This window comes from Pteronotus mesoamericanus, unplaced genomic scaffold (assembly GCF_021234165.1).
Source record: "Pteronotus mesoamericanus isolate MK-2021 breed Mesoamerican mustached bat unplaced genomic scaffold, CSHL_Meso_final scaffold_165, whole genome shotgun sequence".
In the NCBI taxonomy this organism is placed as follows: Eukaryota; Metazoa; Chordata; class Mammalia; order Chiroptera; family Mormoopidae; genus Pteronotus; species Pteronotus mesoamericanus.
In genome coordinates this window covers 6,981,468-7,000,564 of record NW_026555307.1, presented here as the reverse complement: position 1 = coordinate 7,000,564, position 19,097 = coordinate 6,981,468, and the positions used below count along the sequence as shown (strand labels likewise).

The window sequence follows — 19,097 nt, the reverse complement described above, 5'->3', positions numbered from 1 at the left end:
TATTCGTTGCAGCATGCACAACAAAAAAGGAAGATAAGAATTATTTTAACAAAGTCTGTTTATCAACTTCTTGTCTGTGATAAGAATGTTACCTTTAAGGCGAAAGTGGTGACAGGAAAACCGAGACAACTATACTTGAACAACAATAAAAAAAAAGAAAAAAATGTTACTTCTTATCTGGTTCAAAGGAGGATATTTTTCACAGGAGAATTTATCTCTTGCTTAAAAGAAAAAAAGAAAGAAAAAAGAAGGTCCCTCTCTGCCCTTAGCAACAACACTCTGTGCTGCCAGTGGCAGCTAATTAGAAACTACCACAACCTCAAACTCTTGTTCTCTTCTAATGGACTGTGTTCAAAATAGCCCTCCCTAATTTCCTCTTTAAATGTAATAAAAGCTGAACTCCCCTTTTGTCTCTTTGGACTTGCCTGTAGCTTGCTACAGTTTGTCTCAAATTGCAATTCCTCCGTTATTCCAAATAAACTCAGTTTTTGTGGCTTGCCTCAGTTTACCTCTTTGTTTAAGTGAACATCTACGTGTATTCTGACTCTCACTGCTCCAGCCTGGGAGCTGCCCTCCTCAAAGTTCCTTAAAGATGCAGCCTGGCTTCCCCCTAAGGGCCTTTGCACTTGTTCCTTTGGCCTGAAGTGCTCTTCCCACAGCTGGCTCCCTGCCTCACCTCCTTCAGTTTTTTGCTCAAATGTCACCTTCTCAGGGAGCACTTCTCAGAGAGCCCTTCTCAGATCAAATATTTTAAGTTGCCTCCTTGTCAGTCTCTGTCTCCTTTCCCTATATTACTTCTCCATAGCACTTACCTTCTCAAATACAATAGCCTTCCTTTTATTCTGTTTACCTTCTTTTGTCTCCCTACATATAATAGAAGATTATAGAGGGGCAATTTTTTTTTTTATTCACCATTGTATCTCCAGCACCTGAAACAACACCTGGCACATTGAAGGAGTGAATAAAGTGCCTGATGGAGACTGGATGAAGGAGTTTTGTAAAGAGAGTTGCTTTCACCCTCCTCTTGGTCTTGGCCTCCAAAGCTTCCCATATACTATGTTGGGTGTGATACCCAGGCCTTATTGGGTCAGGGGCTTCTTAAATATTCTGTGTTCATCAACATTGTTACTATTGGTGGAACTACCTGTTTGCATGCTTTCATTCACTCCCTTCAATGATATCTTCCTAAAGCCAAAATCCTTTCCCTCTGTAACCCCTCCATAGCTCCCCTGTGACCTCTGGACAAAGTCCAGGCTCCTCACCATGACCCCAACAGATTCTTTGTGCAATGATCCATGGTCCCTTCTCCAACCACACTGACATTTCAGTTCATTGAACAGCGCTGTGAGATCTTTTACCTCCAGGTCTTTGTTCTTGCTGTTTCTTCTGCCTGGAACATTCTTTGCCTGACTTCTCAAATCAGCCGTTTTTACCTCTGGGAAGCCTTTCCTGGCCTTCCGTTCCCTAGGCTAGGTCAGGTCCCTCTTTTCGGATCTCCTCAACCCCATGGAGTTTCCTCATCCCAGCACTGACCACTCTAGGCTGTCCCTGTCTGGTGATGGGTCTTTCTCCCCACTGAATTGTGAACTTCCCCGGGGGCAGGGCCCAGAGTTGTCTTGGTCACTGCTGAATCCCTAGCATTGTCAACAGGAAGACCACTGAACAGGCTTTGTAGGAGCTCAGCAGTTCCCAGAATGTGGTAGACTCTGCTTGGGGTCTAGGTCTGGGTTCTATGTCCCCCTCCTTGGGTGGGGAAATAGAATAAATGGTTTTTGCAGGGTAAGCACTACGGGTAATTCCTTGATAGTCCCTAGCACTGTGGGGGTACACAGTAAGCCCTGTTTGGAGCCTCAGTTCTCTTTTCAAGGGGGACACAGTAGGTAAAGTCACAAGTAAATGATTGGGTCTCATTCTTTATGAGTCCCAGCACGGGGCAGGCGGGGGAAATGAGTTAGATTCTTTTGCCTGTCCCATCACAATGAGCACACAGTAAGTCCCTTAAGGGCCTACGTTTGTTTTGGTTTGTTTTGATCTTCGGATCACACAGGCAGTGGGGGAGGGGTGATGGTGCATGGGGATGCACGCAGGCTCCCCAGTAGGTCTAAGGGTCGTTGGGAAGGATGCAGACATCATGCGAAGGAGGTTTGACCGGATATTTTTATTGGGTTGCTGCTCCCTGTCCGCCCCCGGCGCGGTCAGGATAAGCTAGGCCGGGCACCCGGCACCCGAAGCGGTACGTGTACTTGCTCCTGCCGCTCTTGTGCACAATATCGCGGCGGTAATAGTAACGCAGGCCTCGGCTCAGCTTCTCGTAATTCATGCCAGGTTTCCTCTTGCGCTCGCCCCACAGCCGCGCCACCTAGGGCAAAGGCCTGATTTAGTCGAGGAGGTGGGAGGGGGAGGGCGTGGCAATAGATGGGTGGTGGGCGGGGTTCGGTTGTATTCTGGACTCCGGTTAGGTGGCGCAGAGCAGGGTTGAGGTGAGGGCGCGTCTGGGGAGGGGCCAAGGACCAGGCGAAATGAATGGCGGGAGTAGGCTGAACCGGAGGAGACTGGGGCTGAATTTGGTGGGTCTGGGAAGCTGCCCCACCTCTTTGGGGTCACACAGCTGGAACTCGAGGCTGTTGCCCGTCCAGCGGATGCAGCTGCTACGGGCCCCGTCTTGCAGTAACTCCAGGAGGAACTGCCACAGCTGAATGGGACCTGCGGGGTGGAGGCAGGTGAACACTCAGGTTTTCTGGCCCCCGTCCATGTCGTTCGATGACCCAGGAGTCTGGGCTCCCTCCTCCTCAGGGACCAGCGAGTCCAAATCCTTCAGTGTACGGGACCCAAAGATCGGCCTCGGGGTCCCAGGCTGCCCCATCTCGGAGACCCAGTCATCCAGACTCATGTCTTCCCTTCTCACCTAATCCAGGAGCGTAGGTCCTCGTTCCTTGCTCTCTAGAAGACTACTAACCCTCCCAGCCCTTAGGACTCAGGAGTGAGGGCAACCGCCACCTCCACTCTCCAGTGCTTAGGTGTCTAAGTCCAGCCGGCTCGCTGCCAGTTTCCCCGGTACCTCCCCCTTAGGCGCGCAGGCCCCTCCTCACTAGACTGCCGATTTGCTTATTCCGAGCGAAGTCTGGCAGACCTCTCACCTCGGTGGTTAGTTTTGGGGTAACGAGCCAAGGTTGCGCCGTCCGACTGCTGGCTCGGTTCGGAGGAAGTAGTGAGATCTGAACTCTGGTACTCATTCGAAGACGTGGTGCGATCTGTTTGCAACCCCAAATCCCAGGAAGTGGGATAGTCCGAGCCCTCTGGCTCACCACAATAGGTAGCGCCGTCGCAGCCAATTGAACAGTCCCAGCTGCTGGAGCTGGCTGCAGCCGTTGCGCGCGACCAAGAGTTGGCACCTCCCGCGGCAGTGGTGTTCTGGCCGGTGAACCCTAAAGACCCAGCAAAGGGGGCAGGGCCCAGGCCGGGAGGGGCGGGGCTCAGGGCCGGCAAGACTGGGCTCCAAGCGTCCCAGCCGGTGCACTCCAGTTGTGACCAGTCTCCTGACCACTGAAGAGCCTGAGAGGCGTGCTCTGCGAGGAGGAACGAACCCCAGTGAGCGGAGCCCCGATGTCTCTTTCCCTGGCCCCCTCGAGAGTTCGAGAAGTCGAAGCTCTCTATCCCTGCTGTCTGAGGCCCCTGGCTCCCGGATCTGGGAGAGGCCACCTGGAGAACACAGGTGTCCCCGGCTCTATCTCCATTCTCTCTCAAAGATTAGGGAGGCTAAACTTCAACCACAGTGGAGGAACCCAGACTCTTTCTTCCCTGTCTCCGCACACACTCACCCTCTCCCCATGGAGTTTCTGGGTGCGGTGACATAGAGCCCCAGTCCCGCTGTGGAAATCCTGCGAGGGATAAGGATGTAGCTGAATTTAGGAAGGGTGTGAGCAATGACTAAAGACTTCCCTCAATCACTCACCCGGTAGTCTTTTATTTGCCTGGGACGGAGAGTCACTATTACCCCCCACCCCCTACTCACTCACATCTAGGACTCAAGGACTCCATCCCCCTCTTCATCCTCAGGAGTTCAAGCCCGAAGCCCTCTCCCCATTAAACCTCGGGAGTCCAGGCACAGTCCCTTACTCCCTCAGACCTAACCTTCCCCAGCACCCCGGGGTCCCAACTCATAAACACCTTTCCAGCATGTCTCCTCTGTCAGCGTGTCCCCTTGGAGTGCCACTTCACGGAAATAGCCGAACTCAGCTCTTTCTGTAGACAAATCAGGAGGTTAGGGCGGGTCAGGGCCATCGGAGTTCCCCCGCCTCGGTACCCACCCCCAAACATATACACATTGTTTTAGCCCCAGCAGCCTACCCAGCCTCGACAGCCTGTTCCCTGGAGGTACTTCCTGTGGTGATGCTTCATCCCACTTCCACAAGTCCATGGATGCTCTTTGTGAATGTTCTGGGTTGGGGGTGGGGGTGGGATGGGGAAGGCACAGGGTGAGCTGGTGACACTTAGGGACCCTGCAGTCTGGGCCCCAGCCCTTGCTTCCCTCAGACCCAGAAGTCCAGGCCTCTGTGCCCTTCTTCCCCAAGACCCTGGAATCTTGGCCTCTGGGGTCCTTTTCTCTCAGACCAGGAGTGAGGGACCTCAACCTTCTTTTTCCTCAGACCCAGAAGTCTAGGCCCCCAGACTTCCAGTCCCCAGTTCATGGCTCACCTCTGGCGGGTTCCTCTGCCCCCAGCTGAGGGTCTCAGCCCCATTTCATACCATGCACCCCCTCCCCTGGGGACCTGGGCAGGAGGGAATTTTCCAAGACGTCAGAGCTGTGGGTCAAAGCTAGGGTCGAGTTGCAGGGGGTGGGGTGGGGCTGAGCTACACTCCCCCACAACCCAGGGATGGCCTCCTGCCTCCTAGTAGCTGGGGCTTTCCTGTTGGAGTGGCGTGGGGAACAGCAGCCTGGGTGACAAGGGGTGAAGGGGGTGTTTATGGGGTGATGGTGATGGGGCAGGGGGCTGGGTGGGCATCTTGGGGACTTAATCCTGCAACATGGGGGGTGGAGAGTCTGGGTGCAGCTGGGCTGCGCCAGACTTATCTGCAACAGGAAGGGGGGATTTCCGGCCAGACCCTCGGTTGGCCTACGTCACAATCCACAGGGCAACTGAGGGGGGAGGGAGTGGGGAGAGGCTGATTGCGATCCCTGACCAGCCAGAGTTCTCCTATTCCCAGGGCTTTGAGGACATTCTGGAGGAACATCAATCATGGTAACAATAGCATCAACAGAATAAACAGTAACAAGAGTAGCTTCAACATATGTTGAGGGCTCATTGCATGCCACCAACAATGCCATGGGCCTTTAATTTTCTTATGAGGTAGATACTAGTCTTATTTCCATTTTATGAAAGAGGAAATTGAAGCAGGCTTCCTCCCACTTTTCTTCACCTCCAGAGTCTGTGCCCTTCCATGCTGTAATAGTTTGTGACAAATGGGAAATTTGAGTATAAACTGAGATACAGAATTACTTTTCTTAGATGTGATAATGGTATTATAGTATAGTTTCTATAATAAACACTGAGATATTTAGGGGTGAAGTGCTGTCATGTCTGTAACTTGCTTCAAAAGGTTCATCAGCCCTCTCCATGTCTGTTTTTGAGTGTTTCCCTCTCCCTCCCTCCCTCTCTCTCGGTTTTCTGCCCGTTCCCAGTCTCATTGTACTGCTTCACAGTTCTCGCCTCTCTTCATCCTTTGGCCTCCCTCCCCACCCCTCCATCCCTGTCCATCTCAACCCATGATCCATTTTCCTCTCCCTGTCCTCAGGAAGACTTAAATGCACACTTTGAAAGCATTTCTGTCATGATTCACCTTCCTATCTCCTCCCTTGCCCCATGGTTAGTGAGCAGAAGCAGAACAGGAGTAGGGAGGGCTAGTAATGTGGCCATGGGTCTTGATGGTCCCCGGGCTGCGTGGTCCTGAGGTGGTGGTGAGGGGGGCGTTGAAGTGCACTTCCTGCTGGGGGAGGAGGTCCTCATCCCCTGACCAAACTGGAAAATGTGACGTCAGAGGGGGCAGGAAAGGAGAAAAACAGGAACAGAGGAAATCTGACACCTCTCTAGGGTGACAGGCTCTCCTGAGAGGCCTGGGCACTTTCCTTCCTCCTCCCTTGTCCCCTACTAATCCAGGGTTCTGATCACTACACCCATGGGAGACCCCCATCCCCACATGCTGGAACCATGCTATCTCCCTCTTCATTTCTGCCCCAGCCCCTTTCCAGACCCCCAGCCCACAGTAGCTTCAGGGCTCTTTTTAAAGTGCGGATCTGTGAGGCCAGTTCCCTGTTGGAACTGTCTCAGCTTCTTGAGACTGGTTGCTGCCCTCAGGGCAAAGTCTAAGCTCTTAGTCTGGTGTTCAGGATCCTGCATGGATACTTCCTTGGACAGGTAGAGACAAGCTTGGAACTGGAAAAAGAGATGGGGGAAGAGACCCATAGATACAGAGATTTGACTCAGAAAGATACAGATGCAAAGAAAGAGACAAACCGGGGAGCACTCACAGAGACAGAGAAGCATTCAAGGAGACCCCCCCACCCAGAGACATACATAGGCCGGGGTTCAGCAGAGTGAAGAAACTGGGAAATAGCCTCAGAGATCCAGAGGGTGAGAACTGCAGACTGGGAGAGAATGACAGAAGAGAATGAGACAGTGTCAGAAATGGCCAGTTCCTTTAGGAAGCCCTCCTTGACTCCCAGGTCACACCCTGAGCTCACCCACCCCAACCCTGACTGCTCTGAGCTGTCGCTGTTTGGCAATGGGCCCCTCTTCTGCCACTGGACCAGGAGCTCCAAGGAAACAGGGCCTGGGACCATTCCAGTCACCAGTGTGTCTCCAGTGCTGTGTAGGCCCTAGGTAAGTTTGCTGAAAGCCTCTCTTAGTAGAAGGCTGTGAACTCTAGAAGGGAAGAGCTCAGTAGAACCCCCTACCTTGGTACTGAGAACACAGGCTAGAGTCAGAAGAGCATAGGTCTGAATCTCAGCTTGGCTTCAGCCCTGCCATAGGCCTCAGCTTCCTCTTCAGTGAAATGGGTTGTACTCAGCAAGCACTTAAGAGGTTTCCAGATGTAATGGGCGCTCAATAGGGACTGAAAAATGACCATCTGCATTTCTATCTGGGTAAACTTCCAAGGCTCACCACTACTCCCAGGTGGGGAGATGCAAAACCTTGTACCCCAAAAAGCGTTTCCAAGCCCAGCCAGGGATGGAAATAAACAAAAATTTATTGAAACTGGTTTTGAGGAGGATGGTTGGGTGGATAGTTGGGGGTTTTCCAAAGAGAACACTGGGGAGGAGCCAGTGCCCCGCCAGGTGGGAGCGGGTGCCCAGCCACAGACCCTATCTCAGGCCCAACTTCTTCTTCTCCTTCTGCTTCTTGCGTACCACATCCAGGTTCCGGTCCTTCCACATGCTCTTGCGCAGCTTGATGGGGCGTGAGCCCACATACTTCCCTGTGGTAATGGAAGGTTCAAGGTCAGGTTTGGGGTTGGGATTAGGCCAGATACCTGCCACACCCACTGTCCCTAGGGGAGGCCTCACCCACCATTCATCTCACGCATGGCGCGTACATAGTCGCTAGGGTCCTTAAAGCTGACGAAGCCATAGCCCTTGGTCTTGCCTGTGCGCTTGTCACGGATCACCTTAGCCTTTAGGAAGGATGGGAAGCGGCTGAAAGCCCGTGCCAAGATGTCATCATTCACCTCATTGCCCAGATCTCCACAGAAGATCCGGAAGTCATCTGGGGTGGGAAGAGAGGAGGTCAGAGGATGCTGATGCTCGGCCCAGTGTTGCCCCTATTTAAAGGGCCCCATCTTCTCTGGAGGCACCTCCTCCCACCGCATCCCTAGCAGTCTCTGCCTGTAGCCCCCTTAGTAACAACAGCCAACACCTGTTAAGGTACTTACCCTCTCCTCAGCACTCGTAAGCGTTTAACACATCGGGCACTCTTAACAGACCTTTTACACTGAGGCACAGAGAGAGCAAGTCACCTGCCCAAAGTTACTCAACCAGTAGTAGGAGAGTTGAGATCAGAACCCAGGCATCTGACTCCAGAGTGGTTACTTTTAATTAATTGCACTACCCTTCCTCACCCTAGGATCATCTCACCCTTTCCCATGATTAAGCCCCTAACTCTGCCCCAGCCTTGGCCTCTTCTCTCAGCTCCTGGCATCCTTTGTTCTCCTGGACACCTCCCCATGGACATACCCTAGGTACCTGACACCACTGGCTCCCATAATGGCATCCCAGTACCACAGACTTCATCTTTCCTCAGTTGTTTCCTGAGTGCAAAGCCCACTCTTAATTCCCACTTGAGTCCCTGAAACCTGAACACACTTCCCAATCTTTCTCTAAGGCTGACCCTGGTTGCCATGTCTGGGCATATCCCCCACGGTGGGCCTGAACCTCAACTGAACATGCTCACACCCAAAGAATCCGTTCCCCATGAAGCACACACTACTATTATCCCCTTGTTGGAAATGAGAAAGATGAGACTGGAAAGGCTAAGTGACTCGCGCATGTCACAAAACTAGGGTCTATAGCTAGTACTGGCCACATCTGGGCCCACACTGCCATGATCCTAGCCTGGGGTGGTAGACCATCTTGGGAGAAGAGGCAGAAGTCAAGGACTGGGATGGCAGATAAGTCACTTTTCTTGGCTACAACTGGAGTCGCGCCCATGGTTTCTGTGGTAATTAAGGACAGTCTCTGAGAACAAAATAGACCAGTCCAGGAGAAAATAATCTGAGAAACTCAGAGGGTGATACCTTCTACATGACAACTCGTCTGGACACTTCAAATAACTATTATATACAAGACAAGGCAGTGGGAAACAGACCATCCTCATTAAAAGGTAATTTGAGGCATAAAATTGCATGTATCCTGATTTGGGGAAAAAGAGTTATAACAGATAGTTTGGGGGAGCTGAGTAAATCTGAATATAAATGGAATGAGAAACCATAGAATTATTGTTAATTTTCTTAGATGTGTTAATGGTATTGACATGGAAGAGACTGTCATTTTTCTTAGGAGGTAAATATTGCGGTATTTAGGAATGATGTAATAATTTATAACTTGCTTTAAATGATTGAGCAAAATGTCCCCAAACACACATACATACAGATAAAGTAAATATAGCAAAATACTGATTGCTGAATCTAGGTGGTAGATATATGGCTGTTCATTGTGCAGTTTAGTGTTTAACATTTTTTATAAAAAGTTGGGAAGAAAGCCCTGGCCGGTGTGGCTCAGTGGATTAAGCACCAGCCTGCGAACCAAAAGGTCCCAGGTTTGATTCCCATTCAGGATACATGCCTGGGTTGCAGGCCACATTCCTCATTTGGGGATGTGCGAGAGGCAAGCAACTGATGTATCTCTTGGACATGGATGTTTTTCTCCCTCCCTTCCCCTAAGAATAAAAAAAAAAAAAAAAAAAAAAAAAAGGTGTAAAAAAGGATGCTCTTTTACCTTTAGCAAGCCAGGCCCCTCATGAATAAAAAACAGGCTAGAAGGTCCTAAGTGTCAATCACCTCCACCAAGTTCTGTTCAGTGGCTGGGTGAGGGACTGCCTCTCTCTCCAAGCCACAACCTATTCCTCCATGGTGTGTGCTATCAACAGTGTCTGCCCTACAGAAAGGAGGCAGTTGTGGAGTTACCTGGTTCACCTTCCTTACTTCTGCCCAAAGGAAGCGAGTCCGGCCTGAATGGCTGAGCAATGCCTGAGCCTGGACATTGGCCCACTTACCTGCATCCCACTCCAGCAGGCTGGGGTCTTCCCAGCTGCTACCGGCTGCCGTGCGAATGCAGCGTTTCAATTTCTCTGGCTTTCCTTTCTTCTTGTCCTCACCCAGTGGCTCTGGGACCTGCAAAAGAAAGAGCAGCCGCCCTGACTAGCATGGCTCAGTGGGTTGGGCATCATCCCACAAAGCAAAAGGTCGCTGGTTTGATTCCAGTCAGGGCATGGGCCTGGATTACAGGCCAGGTCCCTGGCTGGGGGTGTGCAAGAGGCAACCGATCAATGTTTCTGTCTCATATTGATGTCTCTCTCCCCCTCCCCCCTCTCTAAAAATAAATATATAAAATCTTTAGAGAAAAAAAGGGGAGCAAAGGCTTGGTGTTAAGAGTCTTTGGACCCATTAGTCCCTCTCCCACCTTTCTTTGCTCCCTGGTCCTCCTGCCTCCAGAGCAAAAGCACTGGATATGCTCCTGGGTGCAGAGTATATGTGTCTGCCCCCTTCTCCCTGATGTCTTCCCAGCCCCTCCAACTTCCTGGGTCTCTTGTATCTCCACTGATAGAGGACTACATGTGTTTCTGTGTGTACAAGCCCATGGGCTCCTGTCTGTCCTCCTAGTCCTCTCTATCCCCTCACTGTAGTGCTTTGCTTACCTCAAGAGCCATGAGGCCAGGGGGTGGCTCAGGCCGTGGGGGCCGGGGTCGTGGACGCAAGGACAGGAGCTCAGGAATGCGCAGTGGCGGCAGCAAGCCTCGCACAACTTCCAGAGGAAGGGGCAGGGGTTCAGGCTCAGGCAAAGGCATGGCCAAGGCCAGTGGTAGGCTGGGCCCAATGACAGCAGGGCCAGTTGGGGCACCTCCTGCCCCAACAGCTACCGCTGCGCTAGCATCCTCCAGCCCGGCTGCTGTCGCCACCACTGCCTCCTCCTTCTCTTTCAGGCCCAACCCCAGGCCTAGACCCAGCTCTCGCGGTGTTGCTGGTTCTTCCTGTGGGCAAGGGGAGGAAATGAAGGGCTCAGATCAAGGCTCAGACCTTACTCCCATTCCCAGCCTGTACAACAAAACAAGAGCCTGGAGTCAGAGGGTAGGCAAGAGATATCTAGATAGGGAAAGGAGTCTCTAGTCAGAGACAGACACAGGGATAGAGAAACACAGAGGTACATACATACACATGCAAAGGCACAAAGACAAAGAAAGACATCAAGACAGAAAAACAGAGGGACAATCCAAGGAAAAATGGAGATGTAGAGATAAAAAATACATCCACAGTTCGTGTTTCTCTTCATACTTTTCTCAAAATAGTACAGAAAAACAAAAATTCGGCCACAGAAGTACAAGGAAAGACAGAGACAGAGAATGAGAAGGCAGAGACACAAAACACCAGGGAAAAGGCAGACTTAGACACAGTCCATCAGGCCAGAATCAAGGATCTCCGTACCCACTGCACCTCTGACAATCAGCTCCCTGTCCACACTTACCAGAGGCGGCCTCAGAGCAGCCATGGAGCCCAAGGGAGGCCCTGGGGCCCGAGCCATTGGTGGTAACATCATAGGTGGCCCAGGGGGCCCAGGGAGAGGGGGGCCCACGAGGGCCTGGTGAGGGGGCCTCAGGGCCATAGGGCGAGGACCACCTGCTGCAGAAGGAAGAACAGAATCTGTTAGGGTGTTAGTAGGGGAGTTAGAGGGCTTGGGGGGTGGTTATGTGGCAGGGATGATGACCCTGGTCCCTCACCTGCTCTCTGAAGCACATGGGGGACAAAGGCTGGACGCAGGATAGGGGCCCTCTGGGGGCCCACAGCTGTGGGAGAGAGAGATGGATGTGTGTGTCATGGGGGACCAGGGCACCCGGGGCAAGGTGTGTGTGTGGAGGGGGGAGGGGGGAGGTACTCTCAACATCCAAGAACCATGGAGAAGAGTGTAGGGAGCCTTCTGACAAAGCAGGGGTCTTTTCATTTGTTCACTCAACAGAAATTCATCATTGAGGATCTCCTCTGTGCCTGTCCCTGACCTGGGTAATGCCAGGGACACACCAAAAGACCAAGGGTTTTTAAGGAGCTCCTGGTCCAGAGTAGGAGGGAATAAACAAACCCATTACTACAGAGTGACAGCCCAGAGTGATTAGAGTCGGGATGGGGGAAAGTCTAGGTGTGGTGACTGGAGCTAGAAGAGGGAAGCCCAGGGAATAGTGGGAGCCCAGAGGAGCCCTCTAACCTATCCAGAGAGACTAGAGAAGACTTCCTAAAGGAAGGGACCTGGGAGCTAAAACCCAAAGGATGAAGACTTAGGCAAAACTTGAATGGAAAAAATATTGGCAAAACAGAACATTTATAAACAAAATAATTTTCCCTTTTCAGTTTAGTATAATTGTAATAGAGGAGGTTGGGGTTGGAGAACATAAGAGAGTGGTCAAGAGGTCAGCAGGTATCCAAACACGGCCTTATTGAGTGACACATGAATGTCCTCCTGAGGGCACTGAGGAGTCACAGCAGGGTTGGAAGCTGGGTAGGGTGACTAGGTCAGATTTGCATTTTGATCAAAACCATACTAAAGAGTAAGAGATGTTAAAATTTCTCAGTTATCAGCTCTGGCTGGTGTGGCTCAGTGGATTGAGAAAACAGCCTGCAAGCTGAAAGGTCGCTGGTTCAATTCCCAGTCAGGGCACATACCCAGGTTGTGGACCAGGTCCCTTTCCCTCTCTCAAAAAATAAACAAATAAAATCTTAAAAAAAATTTTCTCAGATATCAGATAAAAAAGTATAACAGGACTTAAAATAACACATTTGATCTCATAGAAATTATACCAGAAATTTAGGCAAGACTTAAGGAAGTAATATCACAAAAAACATGTGTATAAAGTTCACCTCAACAACAAAAAAGGATGGCCTGTGGAGAGGACAGATTTTAGCTGATTTTGGTTAGTTTGATTTTGGTTTAGTTGATAGGTTTTAGAAGGGTATAGATGGGCAACAGTGAGCTAGGGAGGGAACTTCAACATGAGCATTGCAGGCATGTTCCAGCAATGTTTAAAGCTTCTGGGGAGGATGTGGGGATCTCTCTGAAAGCAGCCAGGTGATGTAAGGTTTTGACTGCCAGGTGAACAGCTTGGTGCTTGTTTGATGGTTCATCTCGTCAACAGATAGTATGTAATGCTTACCATGTGGCAGACACCAAGACTTCTGCTCCTCATGGAGCTTATATTTTAGAGAAAACAAAAGATAATAAATAAGTAAATTGTACAGCTTGTTATGAGGTGTTAAGTGCTAGGAAACACAGCAGAGCAGGGATTAGGAGCGACAGCAGGAGGCTGGTTTGCAATGATCAAGTTAAGCCTTATTAAGGATAAAATGACTTGAAGTATTTAATCAGTTTTGTACTTTAGGAAGATGACAACATCAGGGTGGGAAAAAAATGGACAGGGTGAGTTTGAGCAATGAATCAGGCAGGAGGCTTAAGTAGTTGAAATAAGAGTGCTTGGTTAAATGTGTGTTTCCTGGCCCTAGAACTACCTGCTCGCCGCAAAAACATGGCTTCTCGAGCCTCTGGACTGTCCAGGTGACTCCGATCGCCAGGGCCAAAGCCAACTGTTGGGAGAGGAGAGAAAAGGATGGTGGGGGGAAGAGTCCTCATCATTCCTTCTTACCACCCTCCCTAATCCCCTGGCTCCCTCATCTCACCAATCCTTACTTACCTGGACCCACAAAAGGAGGACCACCCACCATGGGAGAAACCACTGTGGCTGCAGCAGCTGCCCGGGCCTCCAGAGTCTGTTGGACCTGTTGGGGAGTTGGTTGGGGTAAGGGGCCTGACTTAGTGCTCCCAAACTGCCCCGGATGGTTCACCCTGGGAGGTCAAGGGTTTCATTCTTTGCACTGTATGGGGCTGACTACCTGTCAACCTTCAGGGCTTAGTTAAAACGGCACTTTTCAGGGAGGCTTTTGGGATCACATCAGCTACAGCTGTCTTTGGTTCATCCTTAGTGACAACTCTCACTATCCTGCTGTTTCATCTGCCCCACAGCATGTAGCACTATCTGAAATTATGTCCAGCCTGTCCTCCCCATGCCCCATGCTGCCACTATTGTCTCTTGCCTTGATCATTACAGTAGCCTCTTACTCAGTCTCCTTGATTCTGCCCTTCCCCACTACAGTCTGTTCTTCAAATACAGCCAGAGGGACCCTGTTAATTTCTAAGTCGGACCATATCACCTCTTTGCTCAAAATCCCTCAGTGGTTTCCTATCTCAGAGTGAAAACCAAAGTCCTTATCATAGCCCACAAAGCCCTACCAGATCTGGTCTATCACCTCTCTAACCTCATCTTCTCCCACCCTTCCCCTGCTCACTCCACTCCAGCCACACTGTTCTTCTCCCTGCTGTTCCTTGAACATGTCAGGTGTGTACCTGCCTCATGGCTCTCGCACTAGCAGTTCTCTCTACTGGAAATGCTCTTTCCCCAGATATCTGTATGGTTTCCTCCACCATGTCCTTTATATCTTTGCTTAAATGTCACCTCCTCAAAAAGGCCTTCCCTGACTGCGCTGATAAATCTCTGTCCCAACTGTACTTTGACCTGTCTCTCCCAAGTAAAATGTAAACTCCAAAAAAGTAGCGATTGTTCTGTTTTGTCCTGTGCTATATATGCCTAATTCCTCGAATCGTGCCTGGTATATAGAAGGCACCCAATAATTTTTTGTTGACATAATGAACAAGTTTCATTTAATTGTTTTCTTTTTAGTATTCTTTTTCTCCACTAGTCATATATAGCTAGCTATTGATCACTTGAATTTGACTAATAAGATTTAGGAACTATTTAACTCAAATATATATTTTAAATAGACACATTTCTATCATTGCATAAAGTTCTACTAACAACATGCTTTAGAATGTAAGCTCTCAAGGGCAGAAATACTGTTTGCCTTTGTCATTATTTGTCATGCAAATTAATCAACAAGCCAACATGTCAATAGTTTTCTGTACATAAACACCTAGTTTCAGGCACTCTGCTCTCTTGACTTAGATGCCACAGCTCAAACTTACCTGCTGGTATGTGTTGGTTGCGATAATTGGGCGGATCACAGGAGCTGCTGGGACCTGCATCGCTTCTACTGTGGGGACCGTAGGCACTGCAGGCATAGCGGCTGGGATTCCGGTTACTGGGGCCCCCAGAACTTCCTGCTCAAACCTGGGGGTACAGGACAGACATCACAACTCAGGACCTTGCACCAATTCTGGAATGATGGTTATATCGAAACAGAGCCGTCACCCCTGCCAAGTTCTTACTCTCGCCCCCACAATCCCGAAGGTCCCATTTCCTCAGCAAAGAGCCATATGTCGGGCCTACTGCGGCCTGGAGGCCACCGGGTTCGGCAGCTCTGGCTCTAGGACTACTTTTATTCTACCCTGTTGCGGGCCTTACAGGGCCATCTCCGCCTCCATCTCCTTCAGGCGTTCTTCGCCGCTCTTGCCCGGAACGCTGGCGCCAGGGCCTGGGACCACAGGTCCTCCCGCACCCGGGAGTCCCGGGGCCGGCCCCGCCCCAGCCATTGCTACTGCTTTCGCTGTCGCCGCTACTACCCCTGCGCTTCGCCGGTTCCGCTCTCTACTCTCCGGCTGCGTCAGTGTAGACGCCCGCGGATGACCTATAAGCGAAAGCGACCGGCGCTTGAACGTGACATCATGCGCCAACGGGGGTCAATCTTTAGAGCGAGGGCCAGTGAGAGCCTGGCCGCACTCAGAGGGCCCACCCAAGGAAAAGTATAGGCCAATCACAGTGCTGGAAGAACGAACCAATGGAAGACTCTGAGTCTGTGGGTCTGTGGGAGGGCAGTCATGGAGGCGGCAATGCCCTTACGGGAAAAAACTGGTGAGTGAGAGCTCTCTGAAGTCATAGGCTCTGTCTGTAAAGTAGAAACTGGACCTTTGAGATCTCCGGAAAGTTTGGAGACCCTCCCGGAAGTGTTAAAACACATTAATCCCTGTTCGGGTAGCTCAGTTGGTTAGTGTTGTCCCCATACACCAAAGTTCCGGTTCCATACCAGGTCAGGGCACGTACAAAAAGCTATCAGTGAATGCAAAAAGAAGCGTAACAACGAATCGATCTCTCTCTATCATCAATCATCATCATCATCATCATCATCATCATCATCATCATCTTTTAAAACACGTTTAAGTCCACATCAGCTCAGGCTGTGGGCAAGGCAGGAGACAGCTCAGTATCCGTGCGCTCCCAGTCTACCAGGCAGTGACTCCCAGAAAGAATAGAGAAATGATGTGAGAAACTCAGAGGAGGCGCTTCCTGGAGAATGTGATAGCTGGAGGTTTTTGCTAGATGAAATGGGATGAGATATATTGGATAGGAAGAATAGTTCATGTAAAGGCCAAGAGAAAGTCAAATTCGTCAACTCAGAAGGTCACGTGTGTAGGTTTGATCTATGCCCTTTCTTGTGATACAGCTGACCCTCCTGTGTTGGTAGTCCTCAAAATGTTTTATTATGAATATTTTAAACAATATGCAATAGTAGAGCAAATAATACAACGAAATTTCCTACCTCTCCACAATTACTAGTAGTCTACCCTTCTTGTTTCATCTATACTTCTCTTATTTTTGTTTATTTTTTGCTGAAGTATATTAAATTCCAGCCATCTGTCAATTCATGCTTCATGATGTTTCTCTAATAGAGGACTATTAAAAACATTTTCAAATCCAAGAAAATTAATTTCTAAGTATCAGCTAACACCCAGACTGTTCAATTTCCTCTGCTTCGAAATGTCTTTATACATTAGTATTGTAAATTCTGGATCCAAATAGGACCCACGTATTGCATTTGGTTAGTTAGTTGGGTTTTTTGTTTGTTTGTTTGTTTTTGTCAAACAATTTTATTGGCTCTCTTGGTTTCCTGAAGTGTCAGTCTGAGTCAGTACAAATGAATGCCTTGTTTAAATGGTGACTTTTGTTTGTTTCTGTGCTAGAGATCTGCTAAGAGGATAGGAAGCTTTTTAACAGCATTGTTATTAACTGACGTTCATATTGTATTCAGATTTCCTTAGTGTTTACCTAATCTCTCTTTTCTGTGTGAGCATTTTTTTTTTTTAGATTTAAAAAATGTATTTATTTATTTTTAGACAGAGAGGAAGGGAGGGAGAAAGAGAGGGAGAGAAACATCAATGTGTGGTTGCCTCTCAAGTGCCCCCTGCTGGGGACTTGGCCAGTGACCCAGACATGTGCCCTGACTGGGAATTGAACTGGTGACCCTTTGGTTTACAAACTGGTGCTCAATCCACTGAGCCACACCAGCCAAGGCTATTTAAGCATTCTAACCAGGATACCGCCTTACATATAGTTATATTTCCTTTGGCTTCTCTGCTTGGGACAATTTCTTACACTATCCTTGTTTTTTATGGCTTCAGCAGTTTTGAGGAGTACTGGTCAGGTATTTTGTAGAATCTTCTTCATTTGGGATCTGTCTGATGATTTTCTCATTATTATACTAAGTTTATGGGTTTTTTTGAGGGGAGGGGGTGAGTCCACATAAGTAAAGTGCAATTCTCATCATAGTGCATCAAGGATATACACTATCAACATGACTGAGCACTGTTCATGTTAAATCTGATCCTTTCTTTTTATCAATTACTTTAATATAATTTTATAGATTATGCTATTACAGTTGTCCCATTTTATTCTCCCCTTTATTCCCCTCCACTCTGCACTGCCCCTCCCCCCATCATTTCCCGCATCTCTTAGTTCATGTCCATGAGTTATACATATAAGTTCTTTGGCTTCTCCATTTCCTATACTACTCTTAACCTCCCCCTGCCTATTTTGTACCTCTTATTTATGCTGCTTATTCCTTGTGCCATTTCCCCCATTCTCCCCCTCCCCCCTCCCCTCTCATGTCCGTTTCTATGATCTGTTCCTGTTCTAGTTGTTGGCCTAGTTCGTTTTTGTTTCTTTTTAGGTTCAGTTGTTGATAGTTATGAGTTTGTTGTCATTTTACTGTTCACAGTTTTTGATCTTTTTCTTAGATAAGTTCCTTTAACATTTCATATAAGAAGGGCTTGGTGATGATGAACTCCTTTAACTGGACCTTATCTGGGAAGCACTTGATCTGCCCTTCCATTCTTAATGATAGCTTTGCTGGATAGAGTAATCTTGGATGTAGGTCCCTGTCTTTCATGACTTTGAAAACTTCTTGCAGGCCCCTTGTTGCCTGCAAGGTTTCTTTTGAGAAATCAGCTGATAGTCTTATGGGCACTCCTTTGTAGGTAACTGTCTCCCATTTCTCTTGCTGCTTTTAAGATTCTCTCCTTTTCTTTAATCTTGGGTAATGTAATTATGATGTGCCTTGGTGTGTGCTTCCTTGGGTCCAGCTTCTTTGGGACTCTGAGTTTCCTGGATCTCCTGGAAATCTATTTCCTTCACCAGATTGGGGGAGTTCTCTTTCATTATTTTTTCAGATAAGCTTTCAATTTCTTGCTTTTCCCCTTCCTCTTCTCCTTCTGGCACCCCTGTGATTCAGATGTTGGAACATTTAAAGTTGTCCCAGAGGTTCCTAAGCCTCTCCTCATTTTTTTGAATTCTTGGTTCTTCATTCTGTGCTGGTTGAATGTTTATCTCTTCTTTCTGCTCCCAATCATTGATTTGAGTCCCGGTTTCCTTCCCTTCACTGTTGGTTCCCTGTATATTTTCCTTTATTTCACTTTGCATAGCCTTCACTTTTTCCTCCGTTTTGCGACTATACTCAACCAGTTCAGTGAACATCCAGATTACCAGTGTTTTGAACTCTGCATCTGATAGGTTGGCTATCTGTTTATCACTTAGTTCTATTTTTGGAGCTTTGATTCTATTCTTTCATTTGGGCCATATTTCTTTGACTCGCATGCCTGTTACACTGGAAGGGGCAGTCTTAGGTATTCACTAGGGAGGGGTAACCCAGGTTGCTGCATTGTGGCACTTTATGTGGGGGAGGGGTCCAGGAGGGAACAATGCCGCTTGCTTGGTTCTTGCCCCATTTCCAGTCACTTCCCCCGCTACCCACAAGCAAATGTGGCCCTTTTGGTGCTGATTCTTGGGTGGGTGGATTTGTATACGTTCTAAGACCCTGTGGGTCTCTCCAACAGACTCTCCTGTGAGGCTAGGAGTTTCTCCCACTGCCACAACCCCCACAGATTTTTACAGCCAGAGGTTTTGAGGCTTTCTTTTCCCACACCGGAACCCTGGGTTATGTGGTTCATCTCACTTCTCAGCTGTTCCTCCAGGTTTATCCACCCACAAATGTGAGACCACCTGGTCCACCAGCCATTGCCTCGCCCACCTGGGCCTCCAGCTGCTGCCTTGCCACGCATTGTCTCC

At 49.1% G+C, this 19,097-nt stretch overlaps 2 protein-coding genes across 5 annotated transcripts; both read right to left on the bottom strand.

The window, feature by feature from the left end:
* Positions 1-2,158: 2,158 nt before the first annotated feature.
* Positions 2,159-4,417, bottom strand: ETV2 (ETS variant transcription factor 2). The gene is made up of 4 exons (XM_054588871.1): positions 4,348-4,417; positions 4,168-4,242; positions 2,591-2,703; positions 2,159-2,359 (listed from the first exon to the last, which is right to left on the bottom strand). Exons 1-4 carry the CDS (start codon positions 4,415-4,417, stop codon positions 2,159-2,161), a joined length of 459 nt encoding a protein of 152 aa, XP_054444846.1.
* A 2,817-nt stretch (positions 4,418-7,234) lies between these two features.
* On the bottom strand, positions 7,235-15,406 carry RBM42 (RNA binding motif protein 42). Of its 4 annotated transcripts, none has more exons than XM_054589030.1 (10): positions 15,165-15,406; positions 14,786-14,930; positions 13,440-13,524; positions 13,258-13,332; positions 11,484-11,549; positions 11,231-11,406; positions 10,407-10,739; positions 9,765-9,882; positions 7,566-7,760; positions 7,235-7,473 (listed from the first exon to the last, which is right to left on the bottom strand). In XM_054589030.1, exons 1-10 carry the CDS (start codon positions 15,290-15,292, stop codon positions 7,361-7,363), a joined length of 1,434 nt encoding a protein of 477 aa, XP_054445005.1. In that variant the 5' UTR covers positions 15,293-15,406; the 3' UTR covers positions 7,235-7,360. The 4 variants fall into 4 exon arrangements, with proteins under 4 accessions (XP_054445005.1, XP_054445008.1, XP_054445009.1 ...); XM_054589033.1 differs by having other exon boundaries at positions 11,231-11,385; XM_054589034.1 differs by lacking the exon at positions 11,484-11,549 and having other exon boundaries at positions 11,231-11,385; positions 15,165-15,405.
* Between the last annotated feature and the right edge of the window lie 3,691 nt (positions 15,407-19,097).

What these genes read in the sequence shown, in the direction of transcription:
- ETV2 (XM_054588871.1), bottom strand. Translation starts at nt 4,417, where the DNA reads ATGGACTTGTGGAAGTGGGATGAAGCATCACCACAGGAAGTACCTCCA. An exon ending in GAACAGGCTGTCGAGGCTGG is followed by an intron (nt 4,243 to 4,347) that starts GTAGGCTGCTGG and finishes ATTTGTCTACAG; the next exon opens with AAAGAGCTGAGTTCGGCTAT. An exon ending in AGCTGTGTGACCCCAAAGAG is followed by an intron (nt 2,360 to 2,590) that starts GTGGGGCAGCTT and finishes CCTTTGCCCTAG; the next exon opens with GTGGCGCGGCTGTGGGGCGA.
- RBM42 (XM_054589030.1), bottom strand. Translation starts at nt 15,292, where the DNA reads ATGGCTGGGGCGGGGCCGGCCCCGGGACTCCCGGGTGCGGGAGGACCT. An exon ending in CAACCAACACATACCAGCAG is followed by an intron (nt 13,525 to 14,785) that starts GTAAGTTTGAGC and finishes ACTCCCCAACAG; the next exon opens with GTCCAACAGACTCTGGAGGC. An exon ending in CTGGCCTCATGGCTCTTGAG is followed by an intron (nt 9,883 to 10,406) that starts GTAAGCAAAGCA and finishes TTTCTTTTGCAG; the next exon opens with GTCCCAGAGCCACTGGGTGA.